At 53.8% G+C, this 12171-nt stretch overlaps 5 protein-coding genes across 5 annotated transcripts; 3 read left to right on the forward strand and 2 right to left on the reverse strand.

Moving 5' to 3' along the window:
* Positions 1-624: 624 nt before the first annotated feature.
* On the forward strand, positions 625-1824 carry ACO1O0_008565 (glycerate kinase; the record flags this gene model as incomplete). Its single annotated transcript, XM_083197929.1, has 1 exon — positions 625-1824. One exon carries the CDS (start codon positions 625-627, stop codon positions 1822-1824), a length of 1200 nt encoding a protein of 399 aa, XP_083045664.1.
* Positions 1825-2395: 571 nt separating this feature from the next.
* ACO1O0_008566 (uncharacterized protein) lies at positions 2396-3661 on the forward strand (the record flags this gene model as incomplete). The annotated part of the gene is made up of 2 exons (XM_083197930.1): positions 2396-2465; positions 2514-3661. The coding sequence occupies 2 exons, from the start codon at positions 2396-2398 to the stop codon at positions 3659-3661; spliced, it is 1218 nt and encodes a 405-aa protein (XP_083045665.1).
* Positions 3662-4289: 628 nt separating this feature from the next.
* ACO1O0_008567 (uncharacterized protein) lies at positions 4290-5965 on the reverse strand (the record flags this gene model as incomplete). The annotated part of the gene is made up of 3 exons (XM_083197931.1): positions 4290-4662; positions 4713-5442; positions 5503-5965. 3 exons carry the CDS (start codon positions 5963-5965, stop codon positions 4290-4292), a joined length of 1566 nt encoding a protein of 521 aa, XP_083045666.1.
* A 1540-nt stretch (positions 5966-7505) lies between these two features.
* On the forward strand, positions 7506-8894 carry ACO1O0_008568 (glutaminase; the record flags this gene model as incomplete). Its single annotated transcript, XM_083197932.1, has 1 exon — positions 7506-8894. The coding sequence occupies one exon, from the start codon at positions 7506-7508 to the stop codon at positions 8892-8894; it is 1389 nt and encodes a 462-aa protein (XP_083045667.1).
* A 577-nt stretch (positions 8895-9471) lies between these two features.
* Positions 9472-10850, reverse strand: ACO1O0_008569 (uncharacterized protein; the record flags this gene model as incomplete). The annotated part of the gene is made up of 4 exons (XM_083197933.1): positions 9472-9839; positions 10052-10421; positions 10499-10612; positions 10677-10850. The coding sequence occupies 4 exons, from the start codon at positions 10848-10850 to the stop codon at positions 9472-9474; spliced, it is 1026 nt and encodes a 341-aa protein (XP_083045668.1).
* Positions 10851-12171: the final 1321 nt, after the last annotated feature.

Here is a 12171-nt window from a genome sequence, read left to right on the forward strand (position 1 = left end):
CGTGGAAATCCCCTCTTGTAGTGACACGCTTGCAGAATCAAGGGTCTCGTCCAGTCATGAGGGCTGCTGCGCAAGTTGCGCTTCGCCTCGATCGGGAATCACGTCGCGTGGGTACTACCTCAGAAGGGGACATTCGAGACGCGAGCAATTTTGGGGTTTGAGACATAGAGAGTCGAATATTAGCACTTTCTGGACATCAAATCTGTTGCTATTTTGGTCAGACAACCTGGAAAAGCCTCGTCTTGCAAACGTACCTCTAGGTGTTCCAAAACTTGGCGCTTGTGGACGCAGTCCCATAGACCGCTGAACGGGAATCCGGGTCCCAGTTCTCGACAGCAGGATAGGAAATAGCATTATGATCATGTAAACGAGTTAGCAAGGCTCGAATAGAGACTTTGGAGTATATGAATCCCAGCATCTGCCGTTCTCAATCTCACATCCGTAGCATCATCCCAAGTCTCAAGTCATTCGCTCCAACTCCATCGCAGCCGCTCGCTTGACTCCAGTCTGAATCTGTCACTCGCTCCCAAAGCCACAAACCCACATCACTATTGATTCCTTTTTTTTTTCTCCATTTGAAATTCATTTCGAAACACAAAAATTACTCAGCAACTACCGAATAATATGCGCATTCTTGTCTGTCCCTCAGGCTTCAAGGGCAGCCTGCAACCCGACCAGGCCGCCGACTGTATCGAGCAAGGCATCCTGGCCGTGGAACCAGGAGCTTCTGTTCGCAAAGTTCCCCTCGTCGATGGAGGCGAAGGATTCACGCGAGCCCTCGTTTCCATTACGGGAGGCACGCTCCATCCAGTATCGGTCCAAGGTCCTGTCGGTGACCCAGTCTTGTCTTTCTTCGGCATGCTTGGCCCAACTAGCACTGAGCCCTCAACCGCTGTCATTGAAATGGCGGCTGCCGCTGGACTAAGCCTTGTTCCACCCGAATATCGTAACCCAGGCGTTACGACCACATATGGTGTGGGAGAGCTTATTCTTGCTGCCATGAATGCTGGCGCTCGACGTATTCTGATCGGCTGCGGAGATTCGGGGACTTGTGATGGTGGAGCGGGTATGTTGCAGGCTCTGGGTGCCTGCCTCTTGGATGAGGATGGAATTCCACTCCCAACTGCCGAAGGCGGCGAGTCGCTGACGCGGCTTGCCTCCATCGATTTCTCGGCCGTTGATCCTAGGATTAAGAAGACGACTGTTGACGTGGCTGTGAACTGGCATAATGTTCTCTGTGGGCCACATGGTGTGGCAGCTGTTTATGGCCCGCAGAAGGGAGCCAGCCCTGAGCAGACACATCGTCTATCTTTGGCTATGGGTGTATTCTCCCGTGTGGCAGGATCACTACTCGGGGACGAGAATGTCAGTCTAGCTCCGGGAGGAGGGGGTTCTGGAGGACTCGCGACTGGCTTGCGGCTGCTTGGGGCCACATTGAGGCCAAGATTCGAGGTTGTCATGGAGTACATTGCGCTGGATGAGCTGTTTGACAGTTGTGATCTAGTTGTGACAGCCGAGGGAGGGATTGACGATCAGACACCTAGAGGTAAGATCCCAGGAGAGGTCGCTAGACGCGCCAAGAAACATAATCTGCCCGTCATCGCGATAGCGGGGACGATAGGGCCTGGTGCCAGAGTCAACTACGATTTTGGCATTGACGCGTTTACGTGCATTCTGCAAAGACCTACCACATTGAATGACGCGGTCAGCGAGGCGGAGAGACTGACGAGGGAGGGTGCAGAGTCTGTTATGAGGATCGTTGCGGTTGGCAGGATGCTTGGACTCGGTCACGGCTCTGGAAAGGGGCCAAGAGTGTATTCATGATTCTACGATGTTATGTAGCAGTTGATGGAACCATACAGATACTTTGAAACGTTGTTGTTGAGGCTGTTCGCATAATTTGAAAGGCCACGGGCTATTCTACCAACATGCACCTAATGTTCAATGCGTTTCTCTGTTTCTGCATGTTCCGAGAATCCTATCAGTCTTGTGATCTGACCTCAGCCGACTGTATGATCTCAGCCACGTTTCTTTAACAACCAAACATTGTCTCGGATCTTGATTAGGACTCATAGTTTCTGACAGCTGGTTGCCAGCTGCCAGAGGAAATAGAGACTACGCGGTGAAGCTCACCGGGGCATTTGCTCCTGTGCACAGAGTTGTTTACCAGTGCTATAGAGCATGTGACCGCCCCAGAGACGTTCCATTCACTCGAGGCTCACCTTTTCGTGTTGTTTATATTTCTTCCTCGCCGAACTTCGTGAACTCTTACTTTCTTTCCTTCACACCACCTCGCTCACACTTTCCTCTTTTGCCAACCTTCAAACGAACCTTGCACCACTTCTCTCCTCATACATTGCCCTCGAACATTGCATCTTTGAATCTTGATCCCTAAATGTCGGGCTATCAGGTTCCTGACAAGACTGCCTCGCAGCCCGGACCCAAGGACGCGTCCAACACCCGAGGTGAATGTCAGCAACCTTGGGAAATGGGAACCAAACTGACATCTACAGACCCCTCTAGATCCAGAGTCCGAGAGGCCATTTCCAGCGGCAAACAGAACCCTATGACCATGGCCCAATTCGCTATTACACCCTTTGCCCGCGAGAATCAGAACCCACAGAACACGGGAAGCCCCTTCACCCCGACCGGGACTGGACGAGATGCCACACTTCTCGATGAGTTGCAGGACTCCAACCTCCCGGGCATGGATGAAGAGATGCAGCCCACCAACCCGAACTTTGACACCTTCGAAGCGCAGCTCCCCGGAGATGCTGACTACTCGGGCGTCGAGATCTGGGACCAGCCACCACTTGACTTCGTTCTAGACATGAACGATGCATTTGATCTCATGCAGAGAGACGACGCATCTTTCCCCGACCGCTCATTTGACCCTATTCTGGGATTGGAGGACCCTTTTACAGAGCCTGGGACTTTTGATCCCACGCTGGAGGGAGCAGCCCCATTTGCAGAGAATGGCTCATTTGGCCCCATGCAGGGAGAAGACCCTTTTTACACAGCCAACACTGCGTTCAACCCCACGATGGGAGCAGCACCATCTTTCCAAGACATTGTCCCAATTGATCCCGCCCTGGGAGGAGTAGGAGGAGCAGGAAAATCAGACGACACGGAGATGCCAGACTTTGCAGGCGAGCCCATCTCCGAAGAAGCACGCCAAGAGCATGGAGGCAACGAGCAGGGACTAGGCCCAGAGAACTACGCGGGCAACACCCAGATGCCAGAACACGGGTCTTCCGAGGAGGGACTGGAGACTATCTTTGAGGGTGTGGAGAGCGGTTCTGTCGACGCTCCAGGAGAACCAGACATTGACTGGACCAAGGCACCTTCGACAGAGAAACCCCAGAACACCAATGCACCAACCGCCCAGAACACGGAGGCACCAACTGCACATACCACAAATGAACAGGAGCCTCCTCGGGCCATAACATCTATGGCCGAATGTATTATGGCCTCTCTGCACGGAATACCAAACCATTGTGCCATTTGCCAGGGCAAAGTTGTTCGCAGCAAGTTCCGCCGGGAGGGCCACCAAGCGGCTGCCGAGAGAGTCATCGGTGCTTTCATGGCAGTTAACGCCAAGTTCGGCCGGAAGCCAAAGATCCCACAGAGCCCACAGCAAAGCCCACAGAACCCTCAGTGATTGGATTGTTGAGTGTGATTGGAAACAAGAATGACACCTGGGATCGGAACGATTGACGGAAAGCAAAAGTCTCAATGTTTGTATTCAGGAGTGATTGGAGTTTGGTTTTGATTGTACGAGTACCACTTGGCATCGGATGCGTTGGGGACTTGGGGGATAATGGAGTTGGAGGAGATAATGGAGTTGGAGGTACGAAGTAGGGTATCTACGCAGACAAATTGAGCAACAAACACAAAAGCACTAGATCCCATCGCGATTATTCCGCCAGTACTGTGGCATTGTAAGGCAAGATGAGTAGAGACTGTAGCTCCAATAGGGAATTTCTACAGCCGAGTGGAGGTAGCTTATCTCCATCCAACTACTAGCAGGTGCCCCAACTTGATTCTTCATCTATTGTCGGCATGATCATAATTGCATGAAAATGGGCGCAAGAATTCTAGGAAAGAACAGTAAGCTACAGAAACTCACGGGAAGGCATTGTTCTCATACATCCAGCTTGTAGGCAGAGTGAACATGTGATGTTCAAGTTGTGCGATTTGTCCCAACCCGGTGTCACGTGGTCTCCCAGAACGGTACCCACGTACAGCTATTCCTACCTAAGTAGGTAGATAACTGTTCTAGTATCTCACTAAGCCTGGTCCTTCCTGTCCGTCACCTCGACATTCTGCAGCTCCGTCTCGAGAACCTTGTCAACGTTCTTGTCGACGCGCTCGCGCACCTCCTTGCTCTCAAACATGAAGCTCAGCTCCTCGAGACTGCGTCCATGCGTCTCGGGGAAAATGAACCAGACGGTGGCAATCTCGACGACGATCCATACGCAGTACACAATGTAGTACTTCCACCCGATCGAGTCCAGCGCGATGGGGTTGACGTAGGTGTTGAAGAAGACGGCGAAGCGCACCGTCATCTGCTCGACGGCAATGCCCTGGGACCGCTGCTGGTAGGGGAAGATCTCGACGAGGTACGTATACGCTAGGGAGTTCCACCCAATGTTGTAGAATCTGCGCTAATCAGTAATCTATGGACTTCGAGAATGACACGGGCGACTTACGGCGAATAGACAAAGATAAAGACCAGCACCGGGATGGCCGCCGCGCTGGTCGGGTTGATCTGAAATCGCGCTGACGCGATGGTCCAGACGGTATAGACAACAGCCGTTCCGATCGTGCAGACCAAAAACATGGTCCTTCGCTTGAATCTGGGGGTAATCAGGGCAATCGGAACGGCGTTGATGAGGCCCCAGCATGTGTTGCTCAGGATGATCTTCTGCACAGTCCGGTCGTCTTCAATTCCGACAAGGTTGAGAATCTTCTTCATGTAGAATGATATGAGGCCGTTGCCCGACCATTGCGTGAAGAAGCCGATGACGGAGGCGAGCAGGAACCGCTTGCGCATAGCTGAATCTCGGAAGACGTCTGCCCAGATGAACTTCTGGGCCAACTCCTTTTCCTGGGCCAGGGTAGATTGGATCTGAGCAAACTCGAGGCGGACGTACTCGTCGCCATCCTGGCCCTCGGAGTGGTATTTCTGCAGGATGGCAAACGCCTCGTCGCTCCTGTCGCGGCTGACGAGCCATCGGGGAGATTCGGGGCACCAGTACATGAAGGTGAGCTGGAAGAAACTGGGGACGAGCTGGAGAAGACTGGGGATGCGCCAGGCCCAGGTAGACGACATTTGGAAGGTTCCGTAGGTGGTGCCGGCGGCCGCGATGGCTCCGATGAACCAACTAGCGTTGAAGAGACTAGTGAGGAATTGGCGCTCCTTTTCGTAGCCGAGCTCACCTGAAGGCTTGTCAGATTAACTTCATCTTTGTCAGCAGAGTGGGATAATTGGGCGCATACCGAGAAGAGCGGAGGCGTTGACAATGGCAAAGGGAATGCCAAAGCCGAGGAGCCAACGCGATGCCAGGAACATGTCTGTGTTTACGGAGCCTGCTTGGATGGCAGCGCCGAAAACCATGATAATGGATCCCGTGATAATAGTCATACGTCGTCCAAGGTACTGCGAGACGCTGGGGATGAAGGGGATGGCCATCAAGGCCCCGAGAGAGTACATGGCGTTGAGCAGGCCCAGGCGTGCCGAGCTGGGGTTGCCAAAGTAGTCGACCCACGACTCAACAGCCTGGAGACTGTTCATCATGGACGAGTCAAAGCCCGAGGTCCACTCGACACCGAGACCACAAGGGATCAGGATGAGGTAACAGAACCTCAGGTTCGGTTTCTGGTACCATTTTAGGGGATCGGCCTGGGCGATCTTGGCGATGCGGCCATCGCCCAGCTCTTCCTTGCCGCCAATAATGGCCATTTCTTATACTTGGAGGGGTGGAAGTGATTTGGGGACTCGGTGAAGATGGGAGCCAACACGGATATGCGCGCTTCTTATAAACCATCGCATGGGCCGTCTGGGGTTCTCCCCGCGGGGGTCCATGCATAACGAGGGGAGGCTGGAACATTTCCACGAATCCGGATGTCTCTCTGCTGACCGCATGACCCCCATGGCAGAGAGCCGCCCGGGGACAGCCAACAGACTCAAATTGATGCACAGGCAAGCAGGGTCTCAGGGTGACAAGGTCCGGCGTGGCGGGATTCGCCAGTGCGAGGTGCGGGGGCCCCCCGGGGAAGTGGATACCCCGGTGCGGGGCGGCAGCCTCCGGGCCCCTTCCGGAGGTATAAATCACCGCCTGCGGTCGTCTCTCACCCTGCCCCCCAACGCACGGTCAAGCTATGACAACCCGTGACTCTTCGCCGCCATTCAGCTTCCCTTCCCACTGTCCAAGCTCTTCTTGGCGTGGGATGCTACCATCGGCAGAGTGCGCCAAACCCCTCGGCATAGGCCCGACTACGGCAAATTTTCCCAAATGCGTGGTGTTGAGAAGTTGAGAACAGGGCATATAAGTATGATTACATGAACATGAACATGGGCATGGTCGGAGACTCCGCGTGAGGGGTAGTATAGCCTATGCCACTGCTTAATCATGTCTTTATCCATCCAACATGTTTAACACTTCTTCTACCCCGCTCCAGATGATATTAATCTTACCAACCCCCCGTTGCTCCCTTGTCACTGACCATTGCTGACACCTCCTTGAAATGTACCACTACCATTTTAAATGTTGGTTAAATATGTACAACAATATGCAAAAAACGAAGAGCCAGCTAAGATGAAGAACAACAGGGCGGCATTCGTCGTACCGCCTGCCTTGGTTGAAATGGAAAAGAGCGTAGTGCACCACTATTCTTCGCGAAGCGATGGGGCAGAGAGAGATGAAGAAACGCTTAGGATCTTGAACAGGCATAGAAGACGGGCTCTTGATTCCTATTGGGACGGAGCCATCCGAGAGGGCATGCAAACAAAATTGCGACCCCCACTGCAGGTATTGGAGATCTAGACTCAAAGATGCTTCCCCCTCACCGCTCTCACGACTCCCCAGACCGTCTATGCGGCGCAATAGGAGTCGCCCATAGGCGCAAATCATCAGGCCGTTCTTCGTGGGGTTTATTTCAGGGTATACACAGAGGATTGCGATGTTGCGAGATGTCAATCAGGGTTCGGCAATGTTCTGAGTCTCGGAAACAAAGCAGCCAGTGCGCCACACATGGGAGATCTTGAACACGTTCCAGATCTAGATATACACGCCCTCGAGATCTCGAGATATGGGTTTGGGTCTCGGGTGGGGTCGGTTAAGCTTCACGCCGCGTATTCAATTAAATTAAGCTTCATATGGAAGCGGATAACTTGTCTTGGGAGGGAGCACTTGCGTCGATTGATTAGCGAAAGCCAAAACTGACCCTGGGTTAAACTCACCAATCCTGCTAGACAACATTGCATCTCACCATCAAGCACAATGAAATCCCCAATCCCAGACTACCTCAAGCAGGTCCTGGAAGATGCCCGCGCGGACGAATCAGGCGAGGTGGCGGGCTACATCGACGTGCTGGCCGAGGCAGACCCGTCCAAGCTGGCCGTGGCGCTCACGACGGTAGACGGCAACCTGTACTCGGCTGGGGACGACCAAGTCGAGTTCTCGATCCAGTCCATCTCCAAGGCCTTTGTCTACGCGCTGGCCATTGAAGACATGGGGCTGCCGCGTGTCCTGGAGAAGATCGGCGTGGAGCCATCCGGCGGCGGCTTCAACAAGCTGTCGCTGCAGCGAGGCACCAACCGGCCCATGAACCCCATGATCAATGCCGGTGCCATTGCCACGCACTCGCTGGTCGTGGGCCCAAATGCCACAGCGGAGCAGAGGACCGATCACATATTGGAGGCGCTGTCGCGGCTGGCGGGTCGGCAGCTGCACGTCGACGAAGCCGTCTACGAGGCCGAGCTCAAGGACGGCTATCGCAACATGGGCCTGGGCTACATGCTCAAGGCAGCGGGAATCATCGAGTGCGACCCACAGGAGGTGGTGCGTGGGTACATCCGCCAGTGCTCCATCAATGCCAACGTGCGCGACCTGGCGACCATGGCATCCACTCTGGCCAACACTGGCGTGAACCCGGTCACTGGTGAGGCCATCATGCCCGCCGAAAGCTGCCGCCAGGTCCTGTCTGTGATGACCACATGTGGCATGTATGACGCTGCTGGGGACTGGGTCTCGAGAGTCGGGATACCTGCCAAGAGCGGCGTAGCCGGAGGCATCATAGGTGCACTCCCCGGCCAGGTCGGCCTGGCCGTCTTCTCGCCCAGGCTGGACGAGCGTGGGAACAGCGTACGGGGAGTCGCCATCTGCGAGGAGCTCTCGTCCTACATGGGCCTGCACATGATGGACATCAGCCAGATCGGCCTAGCCAGCGTGCGCACCTGCTCCATGACCATCTCCGGCGGCGCCCACCAGCCCCACGAGTGCGAGCAGGTGATCCCCGTCTTCGACGTGCGAGGCGCTGTCCGTTTCGTAGGCGCAGAACGCCTTACGCGAGCCATCGTGCGTGAGCTGACGGGCCCGAATCCCGAGGACCCTGGGTCTGGACGCCATATCGATGCCTGTGCCGTCATCTTTGCCTTCAGACATGCCTATTCCCTCAACTCTTCGGCGCAGCGCGTCATCCGCGAGAGTATTCATCGTCTGATGGAATCGGGCAGGAATGTGGTACTCATCGATCCTGACCGGGTGTTGAAGTTCGAGGGCAATGAAGCACTTGTGGCCAATCCACCGTGTGTGGTCAATGACGAAGCCGAGACGCGTCAGTACATTGGAGGGAAGGGCTGTCGAACTGTATCACACGATAGTTGGTGAATAATTTTGTGTGTCTGCTCGTAGATCCCATACCCATATAGAGTCCTTTTGCTAGGAAGTCTTCTATTCTTTGCTGTCGCCAGTGCTGGTGGTGACCTGGCGGGTGCTTGTTCTCGTGGCTGACTTCCCTTCCCGAGGACAGCAAGACTAGCTGCGTTCACTGTGGCTGATTCGCTGAATAATCTCGAGACAAAGGGAGCAGTGAGGTAGTGTTCCCAGAATATTCACAGAGCCATTTTCTGTGTTCTATTCTTCTCGTTAGTTGTTCTTTCAAAAGTGTTGCAGGGTAAAGTGGTAGAAATAATATTATGTAGGGTTCTATATTCAACTGCAGACGCCAAGGGTCTAGCATAGCTCTTCGGTAGCTGGTACCCTTCTTGAACAACCGCCATAAAAAGACAGACGCTATGTATGCATTGGGTATCGGGAGTTGCAAATGAAGAAAACGAAGAGACACGGGGTGCCTGCCACAGGTGTCTCGGACTACCAGTCATGCCCACAGAGGGCTATCCCCCGTAACAACAAGCCCCTTGCCCTCCGGTCGGAACAAGAGTTTTTCGATCATAAAAGCTTGTCATTAGTCTTTGATTTTTTGAAACTCCCCTTCTCCCCTGGTAGACGACTGGTTAAATGTCCTCATGACCCGTATCATCTGCTTCGTGCTGCTCGTATCATCTTTGCCGCTGTGTCCGCTGTGTCCGCTGTCCCGGTCGTTCTCATCGCTCGCCGCAACCGTCACTGAGATATCGGCGTCGTGGATAGGGTGGTGCTTTCCCTGGATCCGTCCAAACGTGACGAGATCGATGTTGTTGCTCGAGCTGTGCGCGTACGAGCTTTCATCGCGGGCGAGGCTCTTGATGAGCTTTCGGAGCATGGGCATTGAGCCGGCAATGATACCCAGGTCGCACTCGATAACGGTCCAGAGGATGATGTTTCCAACGTTGTCTAGAATTGAGCGTGTCAGTCCATGTGTCTCATGATGGAAGTCAAGTAAAATCGGGACCGCCTACACAGGAGGTCGTGTGGATTCGCGTATGCTGAGGAATACGGCATCCTGATGATGGTCGCAACCGACGCCCTGCAAAAGTACCAACATGTGTTAGCAAAGAGTCTGCACCCCGTGTTACACGCATTCAGAGCGGCCACTCACAAAACACCAAGGCCCATGACCAGCCCAGCCATTCTCTTCAGAGTTGCCCTCATCTGGAGGTTCCAGAGAATAAAGGCCGGGAGAATGGCGACCACCCAATCCGTGGCAATATTCACGCCAGAGACCACGTAGGTGAGGACGATGATGATATTCTGATCGATGCATTTGCCCTCCTGAGTCCATGATGCCGAAACGGGCTTGCACCGGATCAGGACCGCGGTGATGGCAACAGCAGTCGTGACTGTCGAGACGCCAATAAGAACCCACATGATGATCTTGTACAGGCGCCGTGTTGCGATGCGCATGAGCTGGGCGCAAATTGATGCCTTGATAAAGACGGAGCCAGAGACGTAGAAGATTTGCCAAAACACCACCACCTAAGTTGGGCGGGAGTCCATGTCAGCTCCGCTTCCAGGGAGAACTATTGCTGATACCTGGGAATTCGGTGACCTACTTTTGCGCCCTCCATCGAGACCAGAGGGCTATACCCTGCGAGCACGGAGTCTCGAGTCCCTATGCCGGTGAAGCAGCCATAGAGGACAAAGCCGTTGTGTACAAAGTTGATGACCTATTGTCAAAGATTCGTCAACCTCCATGCGCGCTACCGCAGTTCCGTAGCCTCCCAAACATACTGTACCAATACACATAAGCCAGTCGTCAATGCCAAATCCCCCCGTGGTGAGACGGATCCATATGCGAAGCCCGATAATGGCGATACACAGGATTGTGAAGGTGATTGTGACTCCGAGAATCGAGGCGGCGAGGCCTTTAGGTTCGACCGCCTCCCAGGGCGGCATGTCTGCCATGATGGACGAATTCGGAGCTGGCTGCCTTCGATGCTGAGTACAAATGAGGCTGATTGCGAGCCAAGAAAAGAAGAAAACAGATAGATACGTAGAGCAGCAGGATATCCCCGTTTTGAATGACCCTCACCTCAGGCAGGAAACTCCATCCGCAGAGTTAGCTCGCGCTGGGGGGCACAGACACCTGCTAATCCCTACGAGTACTATGACTAGGAAGCAAAAGTGAAAATCATCGCCGTCAGCGGTTGCGGTTGAGTAACGTGAGTTGCTCTGGCCGCGCCTCTGGCAGGTCAGGTTATTCATGCCATCAGACTCGTCATATTATACATAATAATACCTGGCAAGTGGAATTTTGTCCCTGAAACAATCCCTTGTGTCGGGACCCAGTAGCCCCCATTCCCCGAGGGTTGGGCCACCAATCTTCCATCTTATCAACTTGTGTGGCTGGTGCCGGGAGGTCGGGTCTGCTGCCGGGGGAATTGGGCCATGCCCAGAAGCCGGGGTTTGTATACGAGTACCTCTGTACGTACTGACAGGCTCGCAATACATTCTCGTTTGTCTGTGCAATTTGAATCCTCGCCCTGAGCCTGCCAAGAGCCTAGTCGCCTCGTCCCGCACGGGAGTGTCAACGGCCGGTACGGATACGGATGGTCTAAAGGTGCGTTTGCCTCTTACGTAGCTGGCTGATTTAGTATGTGCCCACACACACCTCTTGCTAATGGAACTTGCCGTGCGCTAATAAATGTCAAGTCTTTTATGCAGCAGGCAGACAATTGTGGCGTGGTGAGCGTGCGCGATTGCGGTGAACATCCGAGATACAACACCTATGTCATGGGACACTCACACAAGAACTGTTCTGCGCCATTCTTCGAATCGGGTCATTGGCTGGAAGCCCGCTCGTCAGGTATTATCAGATTGAAGCGTCCATCATTTACCAAAGAAATAATACACTCATGCCCCCCCTGCTCTGTAGGTTCCTTATTAACGTTGTATCTACGGTAGCAAATCTGCCCCTCCTGAACAAATAATGACATTGCGCCATAACCGAGACCGTTTCTCTTGGGCAGCAAGAGGCAAACACCTATCCGTAACTGCCGTGTAATTCTGCCAGGCCACCAGCGGTGTCAGCAAATCAGACAAATCATATTCTCTGCGGGGACTCATACATCAGACCCCTGCATAGGATGAGACCGTTACAACCCAGGGAGCTGATTGCTTGTCACGGGATCAAATGTGTACCATAGAAGTACCCTAGGAATACCCATGCGTGGTACTTCGTAGTACGAGTATTATGGCCAGATACATACACAGTAGTTGCCGACTT

This window comes from Amphichorda felina (assembly GCF_050947745.1).
Source record: "Amphichorda felina strain 45539 chromosome Unknown scaffold_9, whole genome shotgun sequence".
NCBI classification, from domain to species: Eukaryota; Fungi; Ascomycota; class Sordariomycetes; order Hypocreales; family Bionectriaceae; genus Amphichorda; species Amphichorda felina.